Raw genomic sequence first — 25,023 nt, 5'->3', positions numbered from 1 at the left:
TTTTTGAAGATTCAAAATTTGAATTTTACTAATAAAAAATATAAGAGAAGAGAGTTTGACTTTAATTTTATTAAATTTTGTGCCTTTTTTATAATTTTTTTATTAAGCCTTTCTTGTAATTTTTCCATTTCTTTGAACAATGCAACGTAGAGGCTGACTTTGGCAGCTTTGAGCAAAAATCAATTTTTTGGATAAACAGGTGTTTGGATAATTTTAACAAAAATTAATTTTTTCTCAAATAATCGACTAAAAATGCTATCCAAACAAACCCTATATCTAAATAAAATCAGGAACCTAAAGCACATGTGGCAACATATTATGAAGCCATGTCAACTCTACCTTTATCTCCCGTAACGACACGTGGATGCTGGAATATAATTCTGCACAAATAAAATTTAATTTATCCAGGAAATTAAGTTTTCTATTTCTTCCGTTAATTAAGGCTTAATTTTTTCTTTATCTCCTCTATTGACAAGTGGAAGGTTGAACAATTTTTCAATAAAATATTTTTAGATGCAATCAAATAATTCATGATTTGATTATTTAATTTATGAAAAGTATAGTCATTCTATTTATGGAAATTGAAATCGTGCATTGAATTAATTTATGGAAATAACTATATATAATTAACACTATGAAGGGAATAAGTTGGTGGCTTTTGCTCAAAAAAAAAAAGTTGGTGGCATAGTATATAGTCATTCTATTTATGAAAATTGAAATCATGCCATGAATTAATTTATGGAAATTGAGAGAAACTTTTTTTATTTTATTTTTGTGAGTACAAGTCACTAGAGATTGCCATTATAAAAACTTTTTGAAATAATTTTCATTATTACCTTGACTTTATTGAATTTGTTAATTGATTTATAGTTGGCATGATTGATTTTGTTTTTGAATGTTGATATATAAAATAATTCATATATCATTATTAACACACCAATTTGTGGGCTGCATGAATAAATTATTATTGCTAAATCATTAAGTTATATAGCCGTTTGAATTGCCTTAAAAAATTCTATGATTGCTATATATATATATATATATATATATAAACAGATAGATGGATACATAGTGTAGGTGCATTTGCATATTCTCTTCAACCCTTTATCGCGATCGAACGGTAGCCCTCTATTGGGATCATACAGCTGGTGATGACTAGAACTAAAAGGCTGACTTCCATTGAGATTGGATTATCGGCACTACCTGGGAATTGATCGCCCATGTCGACCAAGATCGGAGTATAGGTGATGATATCGGGATCAGATGACTGACTTTCACATAGATTGCATTGTTGAAATTGACCTAGACTAGAGTGTAGGCAAAGACTGAAATTAGACTACTGGCATCGACTGGGATTGGAGTGTAGGCAATGATTAAGACCAAATTGTAAACTTTTACTTAGACCAAACTGCCGACATTGAGAAGCCTTTTATCTTAAACTAATCCAATCTCAATTGGCATTGGCGATCCTGTCCTAGCTGGCGCTAGCAATCTTGCCCTGGTCAATGCTAGCAATCTGATCTCTATGGAAATTGATTGTTTAGTCTTGGACAAGGTCACTAGTTTGGTCCCTATCAAAGTTGTCAGTCCAAATCATGGCAGGATCCGACCATTTAATCTCCGTTGATATCAGCGGTACGATCCCAGTAGAAGTCTGCCGTCTAATCCTAGTCGGCGGCTCGATCCTATTGGCCATTAGCAATTTGGTCATGTTCGAAGCCAACAATGGGCTAGTCAAATTACGAAAATGTTGAGGTAAAATTTGAAATAATAGAAGTTTAGAAAAGATTTCAAATTATAAATAGATTGAGGTAGAACTTAGATTTAAACTTGTGTCAAATCCAAATCTATACATTCTTAATTACCTAAATAATGAATTTAGCTCAAGTTAGAATCCTTATGCTAACAAAATGTATTATTAATAAATCACTAACAAATATCAGTCTAAAATTTATAAAGTTGACCTATAATCCACAAGGTTGTGGGATCAAATCCCATTGCCGATCTATGAGTGTTATTTGAGACTAGTATGCTCTAGCCATGGTAAGTTCAAGAACCCAAAACTCACCTAAACTTTTTTATTTGCAAGGTCCATATTTAAAGTTTTAATTTTTTATTTTGATAAATACAATATTTAAAAATAAAATATATATAATATTTTAACTATAATTTGTAAAAAATATGTTTTAAAAAATTATAAGTTAAAAATTTTAAATTTAGATCATACAAAATACATCTAGATAGTCAATATACAAAAAATTTAATATTAAATTGGACTCTTCAAATTAAATATAGACTAGATTAGTCATAAAAAATTTATTAAAACTTTTTTTATAATTTTTATAAATTTTTATTTTAAAAAATATAAAATAAAAATATTAAATTAATTCTTTAAAACTAGATTGCATCACCCTATGATAAGCACCTAAGATGAATTCCACTGTTTCTTGTAAAAGTTGTGTGCTCTATCCCCATCTCCAAATACCAAGTCCTTCGTCTTCCCTTTGCGTGAAGAGAGAAATCAACATGCAAGGAAAAGAAAACACACGTATAATGGGAAAAATTTATGTAATTAGTCTTATATATTTAAAATATTTATTTTCAATTATATCAAGACATGTGTATCTCTCATAAATTATTTATTTTATGATAAACTCTTATTATTAATATTGTTAATATATTGAAAATCACTTATTTTGATTTAATTGGATAAAAATATTATTAAGTATATAAAGCTAAATACCTATATATTATTTTACATATGCACATGATAAGTTGATGGGAGAATGACATTAAAGTCCCAAAGCAATAAATTTACAGTAGTCAAGTTCCCAATAATTTTTTTAAAATTACAAATACTGATTTAGACAATTATAAATTTAGGAACTCTAATTGTAGGACTTTATTGTTATTCTCCCTAAGTTTATACAAAATTTATGCACAATCTTCACAAGTTATTAGATTAGAATTAGAATTATTAATAATGTTTTAAATATTCATTTAATTTAAGTTTAAGATTAATGAATAAAATAATTAGCTTGACTTGCATCCTTTTTTTTCTTTTTCCTATTTTTGGTTAGTGTGTACAATATTTTTTTTTAAATTAGTAAAATGGGCTCCTTTTATGTAAAAAAAAAAAATGAATAAAACAATCTAACACGCCAACATTTCAATCCTGGTTAATTAGAGTAACGTAATATGATTAAAAATGTACTATATAATTAGTGGATTGAGCTTGGGACCTGGTTTTTCTTCACTAGGTTACTCTTCATTGCATTTCTATTGCATAAATCTCAACCGTTTAGATCAAATTTAAATCTTAATTTTTACTTTTAAAAACAATTGAGTTTCAATCATTAAATCCAATTTGACCGTCCAAATTTGATATCCAATATGATGAGAAGCTGCCTCCAGAAAATTTTATAAAGTAAGAATAGGGAGAAGTCTTCTCTTCCACTTTGATTATGTGTGAATGAGACTTGAAAACGAATCTCTGTTTATAGACCTCAAATCATTATAAAATACATTGTATGCATGCTAATACTAAATTAAAAAGGGCAAAATTCAAGCCAAGATGTAATCTGATCATGTTTGGTCTGAATTTTTGTTGATACAAACTGCTAAATTTTTTTAACTTTGGCTTAAATTATCAACTTTAGCATTCATAGCGATTTTACCATTTTATTATCCTTTTTTAAAGATTTTTCATGTCTCTTATTTTAAGAAGGAATATTCTTTATAAAATATAGTGAAGCATTTTAGCTGGTGCTAGCATGAAAGAAGCCTTGCCACAAAAATATTCCTTTTACCTCTAAAAATTAAATGAGTTAACAGTAGCCCATGAAATTATTTTTTAAAACTGGCATATATATATCAGTAACAATATCGCAGGAAAGGAGAAGAAAGCACATTTGACTCAGAAAATTGACCATTGATTATTTTGATTGACTGAAAAACATGATTAACTATAATTGCAGGCTAATCAAATAAAACACATCTCGATCAAGGTCCTTCAAGTAAATAGCCTCGGAATTGCAGAAAGACACCAAGGCTTAGGCTTAATTTGAACAGAGAAAAAATAAGAAAACAAGGAGGAGAGAAAATTAGGTGCAAAATTTTCAAAAAATAGTAAATTTTTCTTACCATTTTTTAAAAACTTTTTTCTTCTTAATTTTCTTTCCTCCCTATTTTTTTTTAAACCAAGAATTAGTTATGAGCCATTCAATATCCAATGAAATAAGAAATTTTGTGGACTCATTTCATCATTGGCTATATATACATAACATGCATGAAGAACATTTAATCTTAAAAACAAGATTTACCAACAAATTAAATGTCATCCATGAACAGAACACACAACAAACGAGTTTGACAGAAACAAAAATCAAACTGTTGAAAAAGCTATAAATAAATGTATGTCGTGGGCAGCCCCTAGAAGTAATGGCAGGAAATCTGCTCCACAAGGATAGCATAAGAGACATCTGACGGAGGAACTCTCAAAGGAAGCAGAACCATCAACATCAGTGTAAATTTATATGTGATGTTTTACTTGGAACCATGCAAACACAGCAAGTTTGCCTCCAATCAAAGTAAAAGCATCTGAGTAACTATGCAAATCTGATACTCAAAACATACCTCAGGTAACATCGTCTCAAAATTGCAAAATAACAGCACAGGCATATATGTAAATGCCATTCAGTCACAAAACCTTTGGTAAGTATAATAATCATCACTTATAACTTGAAAGTCTCATAACATAGTAAATTCTTTACCAATTTACCAATAACATAGAAGAAATTTTATATTTGACGTTATCGACCAGGAAGTTTGCCAAAACCCCCCCCCCAATCTACATATTAGGAATTCCATCACTAAAACGAACTGAGTTCACAAAAATCTGAAATCAGGAACATGCATGTCAGATTCAATAAAAGGGAGAGACTATATGACAACATCAAAAACCAAACATATATTGAAGAATACTTCAGAAAAGTAATCTCGTCTCATGAAGTCCCACAAAGTAATCACAGCAATAAGACAAGGCCTGTCAACTTGACGATTTTCTTGCAATTTAGAAATCTGCAAACACATGCTAATCTATAAAATCAATGACATTACTTGTTAATTTCCTTGCTGAAAAATCTATAAATAAATGTTTGTCATGGGCAGCCCAAAGAAGTAATGGCAGCAACGATGCTCCACAAGGACAGCATAAGAGACATCCGACGGTGGAACTCCCAAAGGAAGCAGAACCATCAACGTCAGAGTAAATTTATATGTGATGCTTTACTTGGAACCATGCAAACATAGCAAGTTTGCCTCCAAACAAAGTAAAGCATCTGAGTAAATAAACAAATCTGATACAGTAAATTGCAAGAGAACATACAACAGGTTACAACGTGCGTCTCAGAATTGCAGAATAACAGCACAGGGATATATAAATTAACGCCATTTAGTAAGTAATCATTGCACAACTTGAAAGTCTCAAAACATTCATTACTTAAAACCATGATTATAAATTAGTTGGGAAATCTTTAACCACAGGCTAATCTGTAAGCTACACAAATTGAACAGAGTTGGTTACCTCAATCACTTCTCGTTCGGAGGAGGAAGAGATGGAGGACTCAAAAACCGAAGAGAAACTTTGAAGTCTAATTTTGCAGAAGCTTTTGTTTTATGTCGCCCTAAAGAAGAGTGACAAATATTTATAGTATACTGCTAGCTAGGGTTTGACCAATTTTTTTTTTTAATTGTGAATTACTAGGGTTTTGGCAGCTGCATGAAAAAAACCCTAATAAATTATTGGTTTTTTGTTTTTTGCTCAAACAAAAAAAAATTATTGGTTTTTGTTTGTTGAGGTTGTTTCTGTGGGTCCAACATTTATGTGAGTTGTTGTATTCCTTTTTTGAAAAAAAATAAAAAGGGCATTCAATTTTATTTTCAACGGAAAAAATAAAAGTTTGAATTTGAGATTTTGAGTAAATGTGACTTATTTTTTAAAATTTAAAAGAGGAAAACGTTAAAAAATTAAAAAATGAGGGTAAAAAATAATTAAGAAAGACAGTTATACAAAATATATTTAAAAACATCAATAAATTATAAAAATAAGAGATAATTGTAAAAAAGATAACAGATAGAGTAGCGGGGGAAAAAACGAAGCCATTATCTTCCTACAGATATTAACAATAAATCATATAGATCGATATTATTATTATTATTTTTCGGAGTATCAATCTATAAGAATAATATAAGTGTAAAAAAATCTATATGAATAATATAGAATGATATCTATGACTCTTTTAAAGCACACTTTCCTTCCGATTTAAGTTACTTTTCTAGCCATCAATTTCAATATTTTAATAAAGTTATAACATAAAATAAAAGCGTTCGTGGCCAAAAAAAAAAAATTGAAGAAATTGATAGGCCTGCTTGCCAATGAGTCTTCTTTATTGCAATTTCTTTGTAATATACTTTGACCATTTTTTCCCCCACAAAACACGAAACCGGGACAAATCCAAACCAATACATGGGAGGCAAAATTAAAAATTACTTAAAATATGGGAAAGCTAATACTAATTTTTACATTTTTTTTACAAGTAAAATAAAAATTTTCTAAAAATTTTCAAAGGAAGCACCACCTTTAGCCCCTACAGCCTCCCTGCATGAAAAAACACTTAATAAAAATTCAGAAGAAAATAACAAAAATTAAAGAGGAGCCCGATATTAAAGAAAAATGTGATTTATTTTTCAAAATATTTTTTAAAAATAAACTAATCAACAACAGATCTGTAAACACAATCAAAAAGATTTTAACGTTCAGACCAAAAAAATCAAAAAGATTTTAACGGGTTTGCAAATCACAAATTTAATCAAAAAGTTTAAACTTTTACTGTTAAGATTTGAGCAAGAGTGTGACTTCGATATCAAGGAGCATGAAACAATTTTTTTTTATAGAATAAAGGAAAAATTAAAGGGAGGGATATAATATTGCTAAAATTTATTATAAAAGACCATAAAAATTAAAGCTACTCTAAATGATCAAGATAAGTGTACCTGGCTATTATAACCTTAGTATAAAACCTGTTAATAATACCTTAAAAATAATTGGTGTGCAGTACCGCATAAGTTACAAAAATAAAGTTATTTATATTTCAATTCCACTTAGATAAAAACAAAAATATGTTATTAAATTTAATTAATTCAATATATATTAAAAAATTATTTTTCAATAATTAATTCAATATAATTTTAAAATAAATTTGAGATATGGTTATATAAATTATAGGAGATTTGATTAGGGATAATTTTATATTTTAGAATTTATATTTTTATATTTAGACCTTCTAAAAATCATATTTTTGAGATCCTTTCTAATAAATATTATTTTTTATACATCCTTAGCAATAATTTTTCCTATAATTAATAAATAAAGGAAAAAAATTATGTACTTAAGGTTCTTGTTTTTAATTAAATCAAGATAGGTGTACATATTATAAATTATTTATTCTATAATAAATTTTTCATATTAATATTATTAACATATTAAAAATTACATATCTTGATTTGATTGGACGAGAATATATTAAGTATATAAAAGTAAATATATAAGTCTTAACTGTAAGTAAATAACATTTGAGTATACACCTGTGATTGACTTATTTTAAAAAATTAAGTTAAATTTTAAAGAGAAAACATTGTAAAAAATCTACCATAATAGTAAAAATTAATTAAAATGAAATACTAAAAAGTAAAAAATATAACCATTTGTACCTATTTTTTTATATAGGCAAATACTCCATAATTGCTAATTTTACGTAAATTTAATTAATTATCTGAAAAATAAGTTGTATCTTTTTATAAGATTTTAATTTGATTCCTTAATTTTATAAAGTACTTTTCAGTCTTCTAATTTTAATATCGTTAGTTTCAATGATTATTAGTTCCTATAGTTTCATTGAATTTTGGTTTTAGTCCATACAGTTTTCCTTAGTATTTTTAATCTCCATAATTTTAGCTACGATTGGGTAACATTTATTTCTTAGGTCCTTAATGATATTAAATTATAGAGATTATAAGGACCTATAGAAACCAATGATTGTCGTTTCCCTTTTTTTTTGGCCAATCTTTATTATTTTAAAACGTTAAACTTAATATATTAACATTGAATAATATTTTGTCAGTATTTAGAAGTTCAATATAGGAATTTTTGCTGACAAAATTAATATGGCATTAAATTTAAAAGACTTAAAAATACTTTAAAAAATTAATTAAAATGAAATCTTATATAAAATTAAAAGAATAAAGGAGCACTTTAACCTTTTTAATAATATGCACTAAACATATCAAGATTCATTGATTATGATAAAAAGAAGAAGAAGAAGTGTTCTCTTCCCTCATCTGCAAGGACCAATTATATTCCTTCATCCTCCGTTTGCTGTAAGAGAGAAATTACGCATTAGCTTGCTTCTTAAACTTGGACAGGAATACTATCAATATATTGTACGTAAGTTGATCTTTGCTCTCAGACAGAGAAACCAACATGCAAAGAAAATAAAACATATATATACAATGACGGTTGTTGGTGCAAAGTCATACTATACAGTAAGTTGATGCTGAATTTATGGAGTAATAACGTCGTTTTTGGATTGACGCGGAGCCGGGAAATTAAAACTAAAATATTGTACTTTTAGAACCCAAACCAGATATTAATAGGCGTTGGTTTTAATAGAAGATATCAAATTCAAGTTCATGTGGATGTATAAGCAGCTTTTGAGTGCCTTTAATTAGGTTTGACGATGCTCGAATTTAACTTGATTTGATAATGATACAAAAAAACCAAACTAAATTGTTCAAAACGGATCTCAAACCACCTCTAGAAAATTTTATAAAGGAGGAATGTGGATGAGTCTTCTCTTTCACTTTGATTATATATGTATACATAAGACTTTAAGGTATGTCTTTATTTATAAATATCCTTTCATTACGTACATCGTATGCATCCTAATATAATAGGTAAATGTCTACTGTTAATCTTCCAACTTTGCACTAAAGTTTAGCTTTTTTGTACTGGATTGAATAATATTTTTTCTTATTAAATATTTCGCAAGGATGTCAGGATATTCTAATCTATTTAGAGCAATGTCACTTTTCAAGTGTTAAAATCCTTAATGTTGCCCATTGACTAATATACATTCATGTTGACAATTAATTTTGAATTGACTATAAGTTGAAGAGTATTTTCACCTCTAAATTATTCATAGAAGAGTAACTTGCACCTTAAATTAAGTTTGATGATATAGAGCAATTAATACCCTTAATTTTTTTTTAATGGAAACATGCATCATCCTTTTCAATGTCACATGTTTTGTTAATTAGGAATTCATTAATAAAAAGAAGTCTATCAACTTGGGACAGTGATCAATTAATAACATTATCATACGTTATATATGTCTATCATGACTTGCTAAATAGACATTTATCCGATCCTTTGATAAAAAAATCTCTTATGCCCCATTTGATAATAGAGAAATGGAGCAAGGAAAGTGGAACCCAAGATTTTGTGTGTTTGGTTTGCATGAAGAGATTCTTGGAGAATTGGGGCCCTGGTTGGTGCAATGGAATTGGGCTCATGAGATATTGAAATGGCAATGAAATTAAACTTTCCATGATTTGGTGTGCACTAATTCAGATTCCTCATGGAATCCAATTCTGCCAAAAACCCCAGATTTTCCCATCATCCTGTTAATGGAATTGGGCTAATTCCATGAAATTACTATGACTATACTCTCTCCCTCCCTTTCATTGTCTGCAAGTCCTACTAGTATCCCTCTTGCTTTCTTCCTCTCATCAGGCGAATCTAATGGTAAAGCCAGCACTTGCGATCACTTGCAAGAAGCTCTCTCGACGCTGCAACGTTATCTCCTTTCCAACAGTGCTGATGCCATTGGAAGGGATCTGTGGCTCTAGCTTTAGGATTGGCACCATTGGCATCTGCAAGTTGTCCAGCCTCGCTTTGGTCACCTATTGCACCATTTGACGAAAGTTCATCAGTCCGTTGCTATGAACGTCGTTTGCGACCTCTTTGAAAAGCATAACTTCCGCTTTGAACTCATCATATTAGGGTTGATGAGGTTCAGGAATAGGGAAACCATATCAAAAGAGGAATTGGAAAGGGATTTCTAGAGGGCTATAGTGAGAGCTTCGTAATCACAAGCACCGCCTTGCAGATCATACATGCAGCAGAGGTGGTCATGGATGGGGTTGCAAGCAAAAGATGCGGATGAGATTTTCTTTAAAACAAATTGAAATGGGCACTTTGATCTTTTGTTATTTTTAAAAAAACTTATCAAAATTATTAAAATTATATTAAGATTCTATTGTCGTATTAAATATGCTTTTAAAATCTGATTCTGTTTAAATTTTAATTTAATTCTATCAAAAATTATTTCATCATGCCAAATGAAGTTTGAGTACCATCAAATTTGATAAAATTGAGTTCTACACTCAGACCCAAAAAGCCTAATTCCACTTATCTAAAACTCTCTTGCTGACCATTTTGCCCCAACACCTTCCCCATAAAACAATTCGAGGCCAACTGCGAAGATGACGAAGGGTCACGTTCGACGGCAAGCTCCAGATCATCTACAGCAATGGTCCACGACGGTGACCAATCTTTTGATGGCGGCTCCGAGGAAGGCTATGGCTTTGACTCTTATGGAAACGGCGCCATTCACTGTGGCTCCTGCTCTCCTCATGGATCGTATTCACATGAAGAGTTGAAAACCATAAATTCGAGAAGGAGACATTTCAAAGAAGTGCAAGTAGTTTCAAATGGGTTAGACTCACTAATGGCTTTGATTTTCAGCAAAAAAAAAAAAAAACTTGTAGAAATGATGGCACAAGCAAAAGATGAAGAAGCACATAGGTAGTGGTGGGTCTGCCACGCTCCCGATGGAAAAGACAATCAGAAAGCAATTCTAGGAGACCTAGTTAGAGATCATCGACTATGGGTTTTGATGACAATGAAGACTTTTTTGTTAAAATTTTATGGGTGTTTTGTTTTTTTCAAAAAATAAATAAATAAATATATTTATTAAATAAATTTTAGTCCACTTTCTTTTGTATATCAAACACATTTTTAAGCCTCACTTTTTCTTCTATCTCCACTTTTATATTTCTACTTCCACTTTTCTTAAAAACATTTCTTATCAAATAGAGCATTAGTTGGCTTGCACTAATGGTTAATATCAAATCACGATACATGTGTTTAGTTAAAGAATCGAAAGATAAGATGGATGTAATTTGACTAGCAAACTAAAAACTTGTCAATAAAAAAAAAACATAATCATTGATCCCTATAATTTTATTAGATTTTATTTTTAATTTTTATAATTTTTAATATTTTTAGTCCATATAGTTTCAAAAAGATTGAGTAGCCTTTATTTTTAAGTTCTTATAGTTTTAGTTTTTTAACATTTTTAATCCTTATAAGAATTGAAAATATTGAAAAAAAATTATATGAACTAAAAGAAAAACTCAATGAAACTATAGGACCAAATATTTTGTTTTTTTTCAAAAAAAAAGAGATTTGTGAGCCCACACTTACTATAAACTGATGTGACAAATTACAAGTGTATTATGGGTAGTTATATGATTGATTGACAAATACATATATAACCTATGGTAGTGTTGACAGATATAACATGCGACATATTATTTTATTATTGGTGCAAACTAACAAAATTTTGAATTGATAAATGAATACCCAATTAACAAGTCACATGACACGCCACATGTTTAGGTAAAAGAAGATTACAACTGCTTCACATTATTGAACTTTGTAATGTCAGTTACTCCTTTGCAAATACTTTAAAGATAAAAGGGAGAATTAATTAGATCCCTCACAATCAAGATTTTGCTGAAGTTCCTGAAGTTCCTTTACATGCCCAAAGGCCCTAATTATAATTGAATATTTTGCTGAAAATATGAAGGAATCTGAAGTTCCTTTACAGGATTAATTGTAATTAAATATTTTGTTGAAATGATACAAATGCCCCCACCTCTCTCTCTATTTTTTTTTAAAAGTGTTTCAGTCATCGGCCTCTAAGGCCACCATATCAGTTGTCGGAGCTTCATTGATGATGGCCAGCCATCTACCACCCGTTGTCGAAGCTTCGGTAGTCAAACCCAATCAAAGCGGCCAAGCAATGTTTTTAGAATCAGATAGTATATTGAACCAAAAAGGCTAACAGTTTATAGTTTATATGATCAAACTAGGTTGGATTAATGGTCGAATCGTCGACATAATAATTAAATTAAAAAAATTATATATGTATATAATAATCTAAATATAAAAAATTACTACTTAGTTTAAAAATAAAAAAATATTTTAAGTTTATCATGACTTAACAAGGCACATGATACAATATAACATCAAATGATTTAAAAAATTAATCATTTTCAAAAAAAATGATAAAAAATAAAAAAAGAAAAATGGTATTTTTTTTTGGAACAATCCAATTTTTAAAAACTAAACTCGATTCCCTGCTTGATCCCGATTTCAGGTCTAACCACTGGTCCAAAGTAACCTAATCTAGCCCAATTCCCAAATAATTTTTTGGCCTTGACCAAGCTATTAACCTAACCAATCGATGGTTTGATTAATCCAACCACCTAATTCAATCTAGTTTTTTAATCATTAGGGCCAAGGGATCAAGGGGGATTTGAACCTTGACCCCTTGGTTAGTGTGCCACTAAATTACCAAAGCCTTCTAGTAATAAAATACAAAATATAATATATATCCTATAGCTTTTATTTTCAAGCATTTATCTGAATTGCTGTTAATCATGAAGCATTGTTATTCATATACAAATAATCACTTGTACATATTTGAACATAACTTGTCCATTAGTAAAAAAAATTGTCAAATTTTGAAACTCAATTTGTTTCTTGAATATTGACAAATTATCAATATTATGTAAAATGAAAAAGTATAAATATTATAAATTTATTTTTCAATAATTTTTATAGGCTTTGGTTAATCATGGACACATTATTATTCATATCCAAACAATCACTTGTAAATATTTAAACTTTACTTATTCATACATAAAAAAAGTTGTCAATATCTAATATTGATAAATTGTCAATACTATACTAAATAAAAAAGTATGTATGTTATAAATTTATTTTTCAAGCATTTCATGAGCTTTGGTTAATCATGGATGGAATATTATTCATATATAAATAATCACTTGTCCAAATATTTTGAGCTTGATTTCTAAATGTATGTGACAACTTTTTTTTATATATGAACAAGTTATGTCCAAATATTTAAAAATAAATTTATTTTTAAGTATTTTCATGGGCTTTAGTTAATCATAAACCTATTATTATTCATATATAAATAATTATTTGTAAATATTTAGACATGACTTGTTCATATATAAAAAAAATTATCATACACATTTATAAGTCAAGCACAAATATTTACAAGTGATTGTTAGATATAAACAACATTGCCATGATTAATCAAAGCTCATGAAATGCTTGAAAAATAAATTTATAACATGTATACTTTTTTATTTAGTATAATATCTATAATTTATCAATATTGAAGAATGAATTGTTAAAAAAAAGGTTAAAATGCATAAAACCCTCTTAAATTTTAAAGCAGTTGCACATGAGTCCACTCATTTTTAAAAATTTAAAATCTCTAATATTTAATTTTATTTGTCAAAGCCCTCTATTGTTAATTATATTATTTTTTTATAAGGGTTAAAATATCATTTAACTAAAAAAATATTATTAAATAAAATATTATATTATAAAATTATGGCTAATCAATTTCTTATATTTTTTTTAGATAGTTGAGGCATTGATAGTAAAAAAAAATGATACTCCTTCTGTTCAAAAATATAAAATATTTTTTTAAAAATTGAATGTTAACAAATATAAAATATTTTTGTTTTCTCAAGATATAATCATTACTTTTTTTAAGAGTGCCCCTATTGTTGAATATTTTCTATTTATTATAGGATATTTAATAGGGATAAATATGAAAAAAATTTGGTTAGTTTGAAAGTAAGTAACCACCTTATTAAGATGTGACATTCGGTTAAAAATACCTTATATTTTTAAATGGAGAGAGTATTATCCTTGCACAAAATTTTAAATATTTACTTTTGTATTAATTTTATACATTTTTTTGTTATCAATGATGCACAGTTTTCTTGTATTAAAGAATAAATTAATCTAACCTAATAATATTTAAAATTTTAATTATTTTAATCATGTGAATGACATTAATCTAACCTGAAAATATAAATAATTTTTTTTTACCAGCAAATAAAAATTTATCTTTGAGAACAATAAAACAATGAGCACCCAACATGGATCCGAAAGTAAACAAGAAAATGCCATTTCTCAACAAACAACGGCCATGAGGTCAGAACTCAGAAGTACGTTTCGCTCGCTGCCTCGTTCATGGCTTCTTCTCTCTTTTCGCGCTTCCCGCTCTCCCGCACCCTTCACTTCGCTTCTTCAAACCCCAAACCCAATTCCATTGTCCTCCATCGCCACACGCATCTCCTGCGCACCAGAACACTAACCTTCTTTGCTAATTCTTCATCACCACGTGATATCGAACCCTCTACAAACAGTGCTTCTTCTTCCTCTTCTTCAACTCTTCCTTCTTCCGAGAAAAGACCCTTTGCTGTGGCCACCGGCGAGCTTTTCTTGGGCCTTGCGTCACGGTTGTTTATGAGACGGCGCAGAAGCCTCGTCAGAGATTCGGGCACTGTGGCGATGTTTGAGAATTCAACGGAGAAAGGGAAAATTAATGGAGAGGAAATCGGGGCCGTGATGGAGGACGAGATTCAGCCAGATGTTGTGTGGGAACAGAGGGTTAAAGACGTCGAAGTCGAGCGAAACAGGCGCTTGATCACGAGTCCTGGCTTCAGCTTCTCCGCTGCTGGACTTCTGTTCCCTTACTATCTAGGGGTTGCCCAATTTCTTATCGAGAATGGTTACATAAAGGTAAGGTCTTCCACTGGAGAGGACCAGTTGGCATTTCTTGGGTGTTTGCGCATTATTTTTAAATAAATATATAGTTACAATTGATGTGTATGGGAAGTATCAGCTGGCATTTCTTGGGTGTTTGGGCTCATGTATGGATTTTGTAAGGCCAATGAATATTTTTAAGACGCATGCAACCTGGAATGTGGTGGCTTGTTCCTATATTTTGAAGTGAGCCGTCCTTTTCTGCTTCGTAATGTATATTTGTAATGTGCCTTCTTAGTTCCTGGCACATAACTTTATGTTTTCTTGTTTTTCCTTGTGCCGACACAAGTTTGCTTATTCTGCCGTTACCTTTTATATCTTACTCATTTCCTTGCGATTTTAATTTCCATGTTGATGCAGGAAAGCACGCCTTTAGCTGGTGCTTCTGCGGGAGCTATAGTCTGTGTCACTATTGCTTCTGGAGCAAGTATGAAAGAAGCCTTGAAAGCTACTAAAATATTGGCTGAGGATTGTCGGAGACAGGGGACTGCATTTAGGCTGGGGGTATGCTTCTTCCTCTGAGAGTATATTAAGTTATTCTCTGTGCTATCTGTAAGTTAACAATGCCAATTTACACTTCTTGTTTTCAAATTTCATACATCAATGACAATATAGCTTATCAAACCACCTTGGATAAATTACTTTCTTATCATTACTCTTGCTTTTTTTTTTTTGGGATAATATATGGGGCTACAATCCCAAATGATTAAAGACTAAGCTATTTGAGGCCAAGAGATACCTTATTATGTCTAAAATAAGCCTATTTAGCTAGGATGGTTCCTCTTTCAGGAGCCTAAGGCCCAATAGATACTGGTTACTTTGCTTTGCCATTGCATTAGCACACAAGTTTGGCATTTGTAGTCCTAACCGCCCAATCTGGTTCCATGTATACTTGAGTCTCTCTTTTGTTCACCAATTCCTCAAGTAGAGTGATAGCCATACGCGAGTCACTGTCTGCTGTGAACCTCTTGATGCCTAGGTTCTTCATAAATCAGAAGCTTGCTACAATATTCCAATGCTTTGCTTCAAGTGGGGTTCAATTGCCCAACCTATGTATGAGTCCTCCTATCCACTTCCCATCCTTGTTACTGACCAGCCCTTGTTAAACGATCTATGTTTGCCTTTGTCCTGCCTGATAAGGATCTGCACCTTGCTGTGTTTGAAGGCCTACCATTGGTCAGTGTGTCATGGTTCCCACTAATGCGCATGTAATAAAGAGTATTAAAAAAATACCATCATGACTTTCTGGTAGTTGGAAACCTTCTTCAAACATAGCAGCATTTCTTCATGTCCAGACACACCAAGTACCAACATGTGACAACGAAAAGTGTACTCTGGTGTCTCTTCACTCATTCTTCCTTTGACAGATTTGTGAGTAACCACCCACTTTTGCGCTTGCTAAAAAGCTTTGGAATCTTCCTATCTTTGAGAAGTTTCCTCCAGACCTTGTTTAGCACTAAGTATTCCCTGTTACATGTAATACAGTTTCCTCGTGTTGCTGGCATCCTGAGCATATCAGGGAGCTTCCTATGATCCAATTGCTTCTTAATGAAATTAGGTGCCTCTCATGTGCTTCTAGCCATGAGAGAACCTGCATTTTATTTTTTGGTCCTTTCAAACTCCACACTTTCTTCCATAATGGAGCCGCATCATGATCACTGATGTTTCTTAGTACCCTGTACATTGATGATACTGATAAACCACCAGTGATGCTTTGTTTCCATTCCATCTAAACTTGTCAATGCCATCTTTATCATTAAGTGGTGCCACAGCTCTTATCTTTAAGATATCCATATGGGGCAGAGGTAGTTTTAGTATATTTAACTTCCATTCTCCTCTTTTCACTAACAAAGTCACTGACTCTAGCATGAGTATCCATAGTGTTCTTGGGACTATCATGACATTAGTTTATCAATGCAGGATTGTTATCAAACCTATATCCTTCCAGAAATTGATTTTATGCCCATCTCTAACACTCAAAGCGATATTTGCATAAAGAGACAAGGTACTTCCAAAATGGTGAATTGCTCTATTAAAACTTGTCATCATTTCTGATGTATTTGTCTCTTAAAACTTTATATGAGGTTATGGAGTCATTACTCTTTATTACTCTTTATTCTCTCTCCAGGGTTTTTATCTATTGTAGCAACCCTTATCTCTATTTTGTCGCTGCTATGTTGATAGCAGAAGATCTGTGCTGAGTTTTCCCCCCACGTTCATTTGTGTTGCAAATTGCAATCAATGAATTATTGCAGCAAGGAAACTTTTTTAGGGTTCTGATCTGCATGTCTCTGTTGCCGTTTGCCACATAACTGCTGATAAGCAACCTTTTTGAATGGTTTTCCTTTAATATTAATTTTGTGTTATTCCATACGTCTGTCTCTTTTATGTCTCAAAGTAGCTCAGGTGTAGCTGATACCCCTATTTAAAGTTGATCATGAGCACAAATCACTGGAATTTTTAAATGGATAAGATCCATGGAACCTGATAAATAACATGCGGAATAGGATATATTTGAATTTGGAGATCCATGATCTAAGAAAAACTGCAAGTTAGGTTGGCCCTACATATTTGGCCAAATTCAACCTTCCCTCCCTGCAGCATTGCCTTATGTTTCTTTGACTCAACCAGAACCTCCCAACATGAAACGAGAAAAAAATCATATATCTATTATGTTGCTAGAGTAATGTCAGGTTATTGAATTGTAGCTCTTTTCCCCCCTCTAATGTGTTTGGGAAACCTTCCTGTTTAATCATAGTTTCTAGTTAAGGTTTTATGTCCAAAAATGTTCCCAACCCATGATCATGCCTAGTGCACCTGTTGATAAGTTTCAATTAATAATATTGCAAAACTGAAGGAAATATTGACTTGGAGAAATTGACAATTTATGATGCAAACCATTGTGGATAGTTTGCAAAATTGAGATGAGAGCCTTTGTGGTCTGTATAAGCGGCTTCTGACAAAGTAATAAAGTTATTATCCAGTATGTGAAGCCACTTTAAGGTTTCTCTCAAGAGAAGTGCCTATTCTTTGGGACATCTCTTGATAAAGTTCAAATACAATTTTGTGTGGTTTAATATTTCTCTTCACAGGCTGTTCTCCGTGATGTTCTTAACAAGTTTCTGCCTGAAGATGCTCATGTTAGATGCAATGGAAGAGTTCGAGGTGATATTTCATGTTCATATACTTCTGTTAACAGTTGTTATTAATGATAGATGCTTGAAACTGCATTTACGCAAAGAACAAAAGAAAGGAGAGTTGCTTCTTCTAGGATTTTATAAAGCTTTGATGAACCTTATATCGTAGCTTTTCTATTGCAGTTGCCGTGACACAGCTTCTTTGGAGACCAAGGGGTTTATTGGTGGATCAGTTTGAGTCCCGGGAAGATCTTGTCAATGCAGTTTTTACTTCTTCCTTTATTCCAGGGTGATTTATTAGCAATATTTGCATGATATTTTCTCACCCACGTTATAAAGTTTTGGGGAACTTAAAGTAAGTTATATCTCATTTCAGGTATCTTGCACCAAGACCTGCTACAATGTTTAGAAACCGACTATGCATGGATGGTGGTTTGATGTTGTTTATGCCACCAACATCTGCTGCACAAACGGTATTCAATATTTTCTGGAGTTGATTTGAAGATGAGCTTTTGATTTTCAATTGACTCATTACTTGTCAGGCCTTATCTCTCTCTCTCTCTCTCTCTCTCTCTCTAATTTTATTAACATACTTCTTCTAAGCCAGGGGATCTTTCCTCTGTGTGCATTTTGTCTTGTGAAAAGTTCTATTGGGCAAACTGGTAAAAATTCTTCATGTTGGTTGCATATGAAGGCTTGATCACATTCACTGCTCCCTTGGCCTATGTCATGTTGGTGAATGGGGTGTGAAATGGGAAATGAATGAATAATTTTTCTATTAAAAAAAAATTTAAAGACAAGGATGCCTTTAACATCACGAGATAATTTCTGTAAAAAAAGGGGTATTCTGGCAATTAGTTGATTAAATGATAGACTCCATGGATGGAAAGCTTTAGAGAAGTCATTCAAGAATTCAATTTTCAGGGGTAAAATTAACCAATGTCATGGTTTTTTCTCTACTACTACTATTACTACAGAGAGATGACTTATATTTTGAACCCTAGGACTTTGAATAAAATGACTTATATTTGAGACCATGGGGAGTATTTTTTTTTTTTTTATATCTTGAGTTAACAAAGCAAATGTCAACAAATCAAAACCTTATTCCCTTTTTAAATTTCGATTTTGTTACTTCTCCAAATCCAATAATAATGGTGAATTGGGGAAGGTTTTCAATATGAGTTACCAAATTTAAATCTGTAAGCATGCTGCATCATGAATATAGCTGGCTGTACTACAGTAGAGTGATTTGAGGGCATGATTGTGAAGTTTATTGTTGAAAAAAATTCACTTGTATCCTGTTGAGGTTCTTGTTGGAATATTTTCAAAATGAAGAGATGTTTTTTGAAAAGTCATGTCCTTATAAATTAAGGAATTTTTATGAAGGTTTATGTGAAGAGTTATGGTCACCAAGATTATGTCTCTTTAAATTCTAAAGATACCTTTAGAGGGTTATAAAACTAAAAGGTGTCACTTGGTAAAAAGAAGTGTATTTCAAGATACTCTACATGTTAAAAGGATGTTTCTTTTCATGGAAAGTTATTATAAATGACCCTTAGTTAATAGTAATTAATAAACTATGTAGGTTCATGAACCAACATAGGGATGTTTATGAATTAACATAAGATTGTTCATGAACAATATAAGGGTTATGAACTAACATTGGTTATAATTTTTAAGGAGAGTTTTATTGCTTAAAAGATATTACTTTAGTATCTATAAATACCCTCTCACCATCACTTATTTTGGAGATCCATCGATTGAAATGCATTGCCTTTATTCTTTGAATGCACCAGAGATAAAATTAAATTATCACTTTGTAAAAATCATAGTTGTTTTGGCTTGAGTTTTGGTAGTGCATGTTATACTCAAGGGTCTTCATTGTATCCTAAAAGAAATTCACTATCAATCCAACTTGTACCTGAAAATTGGAATGGGTAGGAGTGAATTAAGCCTAAAGAAAAGTATTACCTATGCCTTAAAGACAATGTGCACATTTTCTTCTTCATCTCTACTTTTGTTCTTCAGAGAGCCATCCCTGCCAACAGTTCTCATATGAATTCCCTCTTTCGTTTCATTGTCATTAATGTTTCGACAAGTTACTATATTTCAAACTTCATCATAGCTCTCTTTGCCTCCTGACAGGTTCGCGTTTGTGCTTTCCCTGCAAGTCGACTGGGATTAGAGGCAGTAGGGATCATTAGCCCTGACTGTAATCCTGAAAATGCGGCTAGTCCTCGACAGGTACATCTAAGTTTTTGAATCTAGACCTTCCCTTTTGCAAGGTGATGAGCATTATGCTTCAAATCATTTCAGCTTTTCAAATGGGCGCTTGAACCAGCGGAAGATGACATTATCGACCGGCTCTTTGAACATGGTTTGAAAGATGCTACTGTCTGGGCAATGGAAAACCCAGCTGATAAAATAGTTCAAGAAGACAGTCCTCTAATTTGAAACAGCAATTCAGCATAGCTCAATGTGGATATCCCAAGTTCTGTTTGGAGACTGGAGATGGATAAGGAATGTACAAATCCTTGTATCCCACCATGTCATAGGTTAGGAAGATGAGTGTTTTCCCTCCTTTGGCTAATATAAGATGGGAGGATAAAGTTAATGACAATGGAGTGCATAAATTTATTTCTTTTTTATTATTGTATGTGTTGTAATTGAATTTCTCATCTTGACCAGAAGAGGAAAAGGAAAAAAGGAATTTAATACCACTAGGTATAGTTTTGTGGTAAGGGATGTGTGAATAGTTGCAAGAGATTTTAGGTTCAAAACTCTATTCCATCATGTACCCAAATAAACAAGTCACACTTGGCCATGCAATAAAAAGGCCATGTCATTTTTTTTTTTAGCCATTACTGACCTGATTTATTGAGAAAGACAACGTTAGTTTCTATGTGATTCACAAGGTTAGTAAATGTACCTACCACTAAGTGATTCAAAATGAAACTGCCATTTAGAGTTTTTGTTGATTTTTTTTCCCGACACTTTTGTTGATTGGGCGGTGCTGTTAAAATATTTAAATTTTTAACATTTTCAATTGTTATTTCCCCTTGTGTTATGTGCCTTTTGTAAGTATACTAAAGATCTACTAAAAATTAGATCGATTGTTGAACAAGTCAAAATGGTTGTTCAAGAGTCAGTAATTCAATTGTTGTTGAATCAGGATCAATTCAATCATGATTAAACTAATATAATTAAATTAAAATATATAAAAATATTTATATATAACCCTATAAAGAGTACACATAAAAAAAAAAATTGAAATGTCCATGTATAAACCACACATAATCAACCAACATAGTTATTAAAGCACAAAGTTAATATACTGCTATTTTTTCTTTTATTTAAACTGAAAATGATAGCAGTTTAGGCTCCATAATGAGAGAAAAAAGATTTAAAATTTCACTTGACCAATCTTTCCAAAACTCTTGACTGTACTAGCCAGAATGTTGGTCCATCAGTTCAATGCTTTGATCGGCTACTTGGTTTAGGTTTTAATAACATAAGAGTTTACTTATCTTCCTTTTGATTAAAATACATTTTGGCTGAGTTTTTTTTTTCCCCCGGGGTAGAAGAGATCAAGTTATAATTGAAAAAAAAAAAATTGTAATTAAGTTGCACGTTAGAATTTAATAATTAAGTTGCAATTGAGTCAAAATTATTGAAACTAAATTAACTGACTAATTTTCCCTGCATTTTATAATTCTGAATTAAATGAACTTTTTTTAACCCCTTCCAATTCCATTCCCAGTACCAAAGCACAAACCAATCTCCTTCACACATTTATTATTACCAAATCCATTATCAGCATTACAAAGCAGCAAACATATATATTATCATTACATCACAGCACACCATTCTCTTCACACCCACATGCACGTGACTAGTAATGGGCTAATAGCAACTAATCAGAGACACTCAAACAACTTAGTAGTAAACTAAAGCAGATACATGATGTAGAAATTAGAATCTTACACCCCACACACACACACACACACACACACACATAATCAGACAGCATTGACAGCAATCTTCATGGCAGACTGGCAGTGGCCAGGATAACTGCAGATGAAGTAGTTGGGTCCCTTGACGAGCTTGATCTGATCCTTCCCTGAAACCAAAACCTGTGCACCTTTCGGAGTCCTGCATGTATTGTATCCTGCCTTGTTCACTATCACCACGTTGTGAGTCCCGGGGCGATAGTTGAACACTGTGATGGTGTGTTTGGATTAGAAGTTGCAAAACTAAATTTAAAATAAACTGAGTTTTGCAAATTGAAAATTAGAGAAAATGTCAGTGATTTCAACATGATTCATGTTTGAATACTTTTTTAAAAAAAATTAAAAGTCAATTTGATCTTCAACTAAAACCAAAAGCTCATATTTCTAGTTTCCATGTAAACAAGTTTCTGAATCAAAAGCTCTTTTGATTATTTTTTTATTCAAATAACATTTCATGTTTTCCAATGAGCTTTTAATACTCAAACTTTCGTTTAGATCTTACCTGAACATAGCCTTGATTTATAATAATAACAGGGTTACCAAATTAAGTACTACTGGCTTGTAGGATCTTGTATTATATGACGAAGTAATGAGTTGAGCCGGTTTTCGAGTCGCATGAATCACCAGGGACTCAGTTTGACTCATGCACACTCCTTATTGTAAGCTATTCATCCAACTTGATTTGTTGTTTATGTGAACTATGAGATCTACAACTGATTTGATCAACTAACTTTTAAAATATGCTCTTTTCGATTCAAAAACATAAGCAACACTTCAAGTAATTAAATGTGAAAATTTAAATCAAAGAAATTTCTAAATAATTTTAATGATGTATTCTCTTTGATTCTTTTTATAAGTTACTTCAAGTATTTTTTATTGAAACCAATGAGTAATATGTAAACTATATTAATAAAAAAAATTTGAAAATTAACAAGGTTTTCAACTTCAATCGTATTAAACTTATCTTTTAAGAAGCTAAAAATCGAAGTTTAGAAAACATAAACCAAGATTGATTAAAGATAATGTGAAGAACACGTAATATATCTACGGTGTTTTATAAAAATGACCACAAGTCCCTCCTTAAATACTTTAAAAAAAGGAAGAAGAAGAGGAGAGGGAATAACCAAACTTCTCTTACTTTCAATAAGTAACTAAATATAGGATGAGGAGAGGACATTCTCGAGTTTTATATATTAATCATCTTTTAAAATAAATTAATGTTCCTATATATTAGTTATTTTATATAAAAAAAAGGTATAGCATTAATTTTATTTTCAAAATCAACCTTATTTATAACTTAGATTTTTTTAAATATATTAAAAAAAGTATAAACTTGAAAAGTTTATTCATAAGTTTTTTTATTAAAAACATTTAGGTGACATGAACCTTGGGAAATCACTAATATCAAAACATGCCTCTGATCTCAAGATATTTTAGATTATGAATAAAATCCTAACATTAATATTTGTTAATAAAGTTAATTCATTATTTTTAAATACTATCTTTACCACATAATTGTCCTTCTTAAGTGGACAAGGTTGCTAGAAATTTCTATACTTAGAATCGAAGGTAAGAAACTATTTAAAAACATCACCTTTGACTTTATTGACACAAGTAACCCCATCTATTAATTACATTGATACTAGAGTTCCCGTACATGCATATAGCATTAATAAAATGAGACCATGGAGGTCGTTTTCTGACCAACTTCAACCACCTCACTCACTTTGAAGCATAAATAAAAAATATAAATATTTTATTTATGTCAAAATTACAATATTAGCTTTTTGGATTTTTCGTTTTTTGTAATATTTGCTAATTTTTAAAAAATATCATCATATATATATATATATGAAAGTAATCATTAGGTTCATGTAATTTTGACACACCTGTAACTGGAAGCGAATGGATATTATAATGTGATAAAGTTAAAAAGAATTATAGGAATATAATATTGTTTTAGATGTGGATCCGTCTCTGGCAGCGAGTTCAATGTGTAGTTGCAGGAATCTGGTGGCCTCTTACTGGACTGGACACGCGCTTACGTTTAAAGAAAAAAACTTAATTCCATGTGCAGACCCTGAAGTCTCTATATGAAATATTTCCAAATGCAGAAACTGACAAGTCTGTATATATATGTATAGTTAAAATGGGATTTTTTCATGAATAAATGGACGAAGGAGAAGAAGAAGAAGAAGTACTAACCAAGTGTATCTCCAGCCCTAAACGTCTTTCCCTGAGGCCATCCTTGGGTGTTAAAAGTCCAACCACCGGAGTCTCCGACGGTGAAGGTGGCCGCCTGAGCCATGTCGGAGAGGAGCACCGTGGTGAAGCAGAAGAGCAGAACCAGAGCAGCTGAGATGATTGCGCTTGCACTGCCTCTTCCCATGACTTGAGAGTGGAAGAAATTAGCAAATTTGGGTCTGAGAGACAGAGATGAAAAACTTGAAAGTGATTGTTTTTGGTGGCGATTAGGTTAGAGAATGAACAGGATTTTATAGCTGAAGGGAAGGAAAAAGCCTTAATGATCATTCATGACTCCAGGTCCCACCATGTCCCTCACTCCCACCACCTTTAAATTCTGTGTCTGCCTTTAATGTTCCTTGTTACTTTTCACACAGCTATGCATCCTCATTCCACTATTTATCATAAGGAATTTTTTAAAAATATTACTTAATTTAAAATATAAGATATTAAAATATTTTTATAATTATTTTTTTAATTATATTCTTACTTTATTTATTAGTTTTTATAAAAGATGAAAAAATTATATGACACTGTTTAAAAAAATTAATTAACTATATTAATTATATTT

General features: G+C 31.3%; 2 protein-coding genes across 2 annotated transcripts; one reads left to right on the top strand and one right to left on the bottom strand.

Moving 5' to 3' along the window:
* Window positions 1–14,422: 14,422 nt before the first annotated feature.
* LOC129306674 (uncharacterized) lies at window positions 14,423–21,053 on the top strand. The gene is made up of 7 exons (XM_054947379.1): window positions 14,423–15,037; window positions 15,422–15,565; window positions 18,154–18,226; window positions 18,382–18,487; window positions 18,575–18,671; window positions 20,344–20,442; window positions 20,515–21,053. Exons 1-7 carry the CDS (start codon window positions 14,486–14,488, stop codon window positions 20,650–20,652), a joined length of 1,209 nt encoding a protein of 402 aa, XP_054803354.1. The 5' UTR covers window positions 14,423–14,485; the 3' UTR covers window positions 20,653–21,053.
* A 915-nt stretch (window positions 21,054–21,968) lies between these two features.
* On the bottom strand, window positions 21,969–24,695 carry LOC129307039 (basic blue protein-like). Its single transcript, XM_054947893.1, has 2 exons — window positions 24,414–24,695; window positions 21,969–22,417 (listed from the first exon to the last, which is right to left on the bottom strand). The coding sequence occupies exons 1-2, from the start codon at window positions 24,595–24,597 to the stop codon at window positions 22,218–22,220; spliced, it is 384 nt and encodes a 127-aa protein (XP_054803868.1). The 5' UTR covers window positions 24,598–24,695; the 3' UTR covers window positions 21,969–22,217.
* Window positions 24,696–25,023: the final 328 nt, after the last annotated feature.

Source organism: Prosopis cineraria, unplaced genomic scaffold (assembly GCF_029017545.1).
Source record: "Prosopis cineraria cultivar Desert tree isolate PC_DT_omini unplaced genomic scaffold, ASM2901754v1 PC3, whole genome shotgun sequence".
Classification (NCBI taxonomy): Eukaryota; Viridiplantae; Streptophyta; class Magnoliopsida; order Fabales; family Fabaceae; genus Prosopis; species Prosopis cineraria.
This window is presented reverse-complemented; position numbering and strand designations above follow the sequence as displayed.

Coding starts and splice junctions, on each gene's coding strand:
- LOC129307039 (XM_054947893.1), bottom strand. CDS start 24,597: ATGGGAAGAGGCAGTGCAAGCGCAATCATCTCAGCTGCTCTGGTTCTG. Junction 22,418..24,413: donor TAGGGCTGGAGATACACTTG/GTTAGTACTTCT, acceptor ACACCATCACAG/TGTTCAACTATCGCCCCGGG.
- LOC129306674 (XM_054947379.1), top strand. CDS start 14,486: ATGGCTTCTTCTCTCTTTTCGCGCTTCCCGCTCTCCCGCACCCTTCAC. Junction 15,566..18,153: donor GGACTGCATTTAGGCTGGGG/GTATGCTTCTTC, acceptor TTCTCTTCACAG/GCTGTTCTCCGTGATGTTCT. Junction 18,227..18,381: donor ATGCAATGGAAGAGTTCGAG/GTGATATTTCAT, acceptor TTTCTATTGCAG/TTGCCGTGACACAGCTTCTT.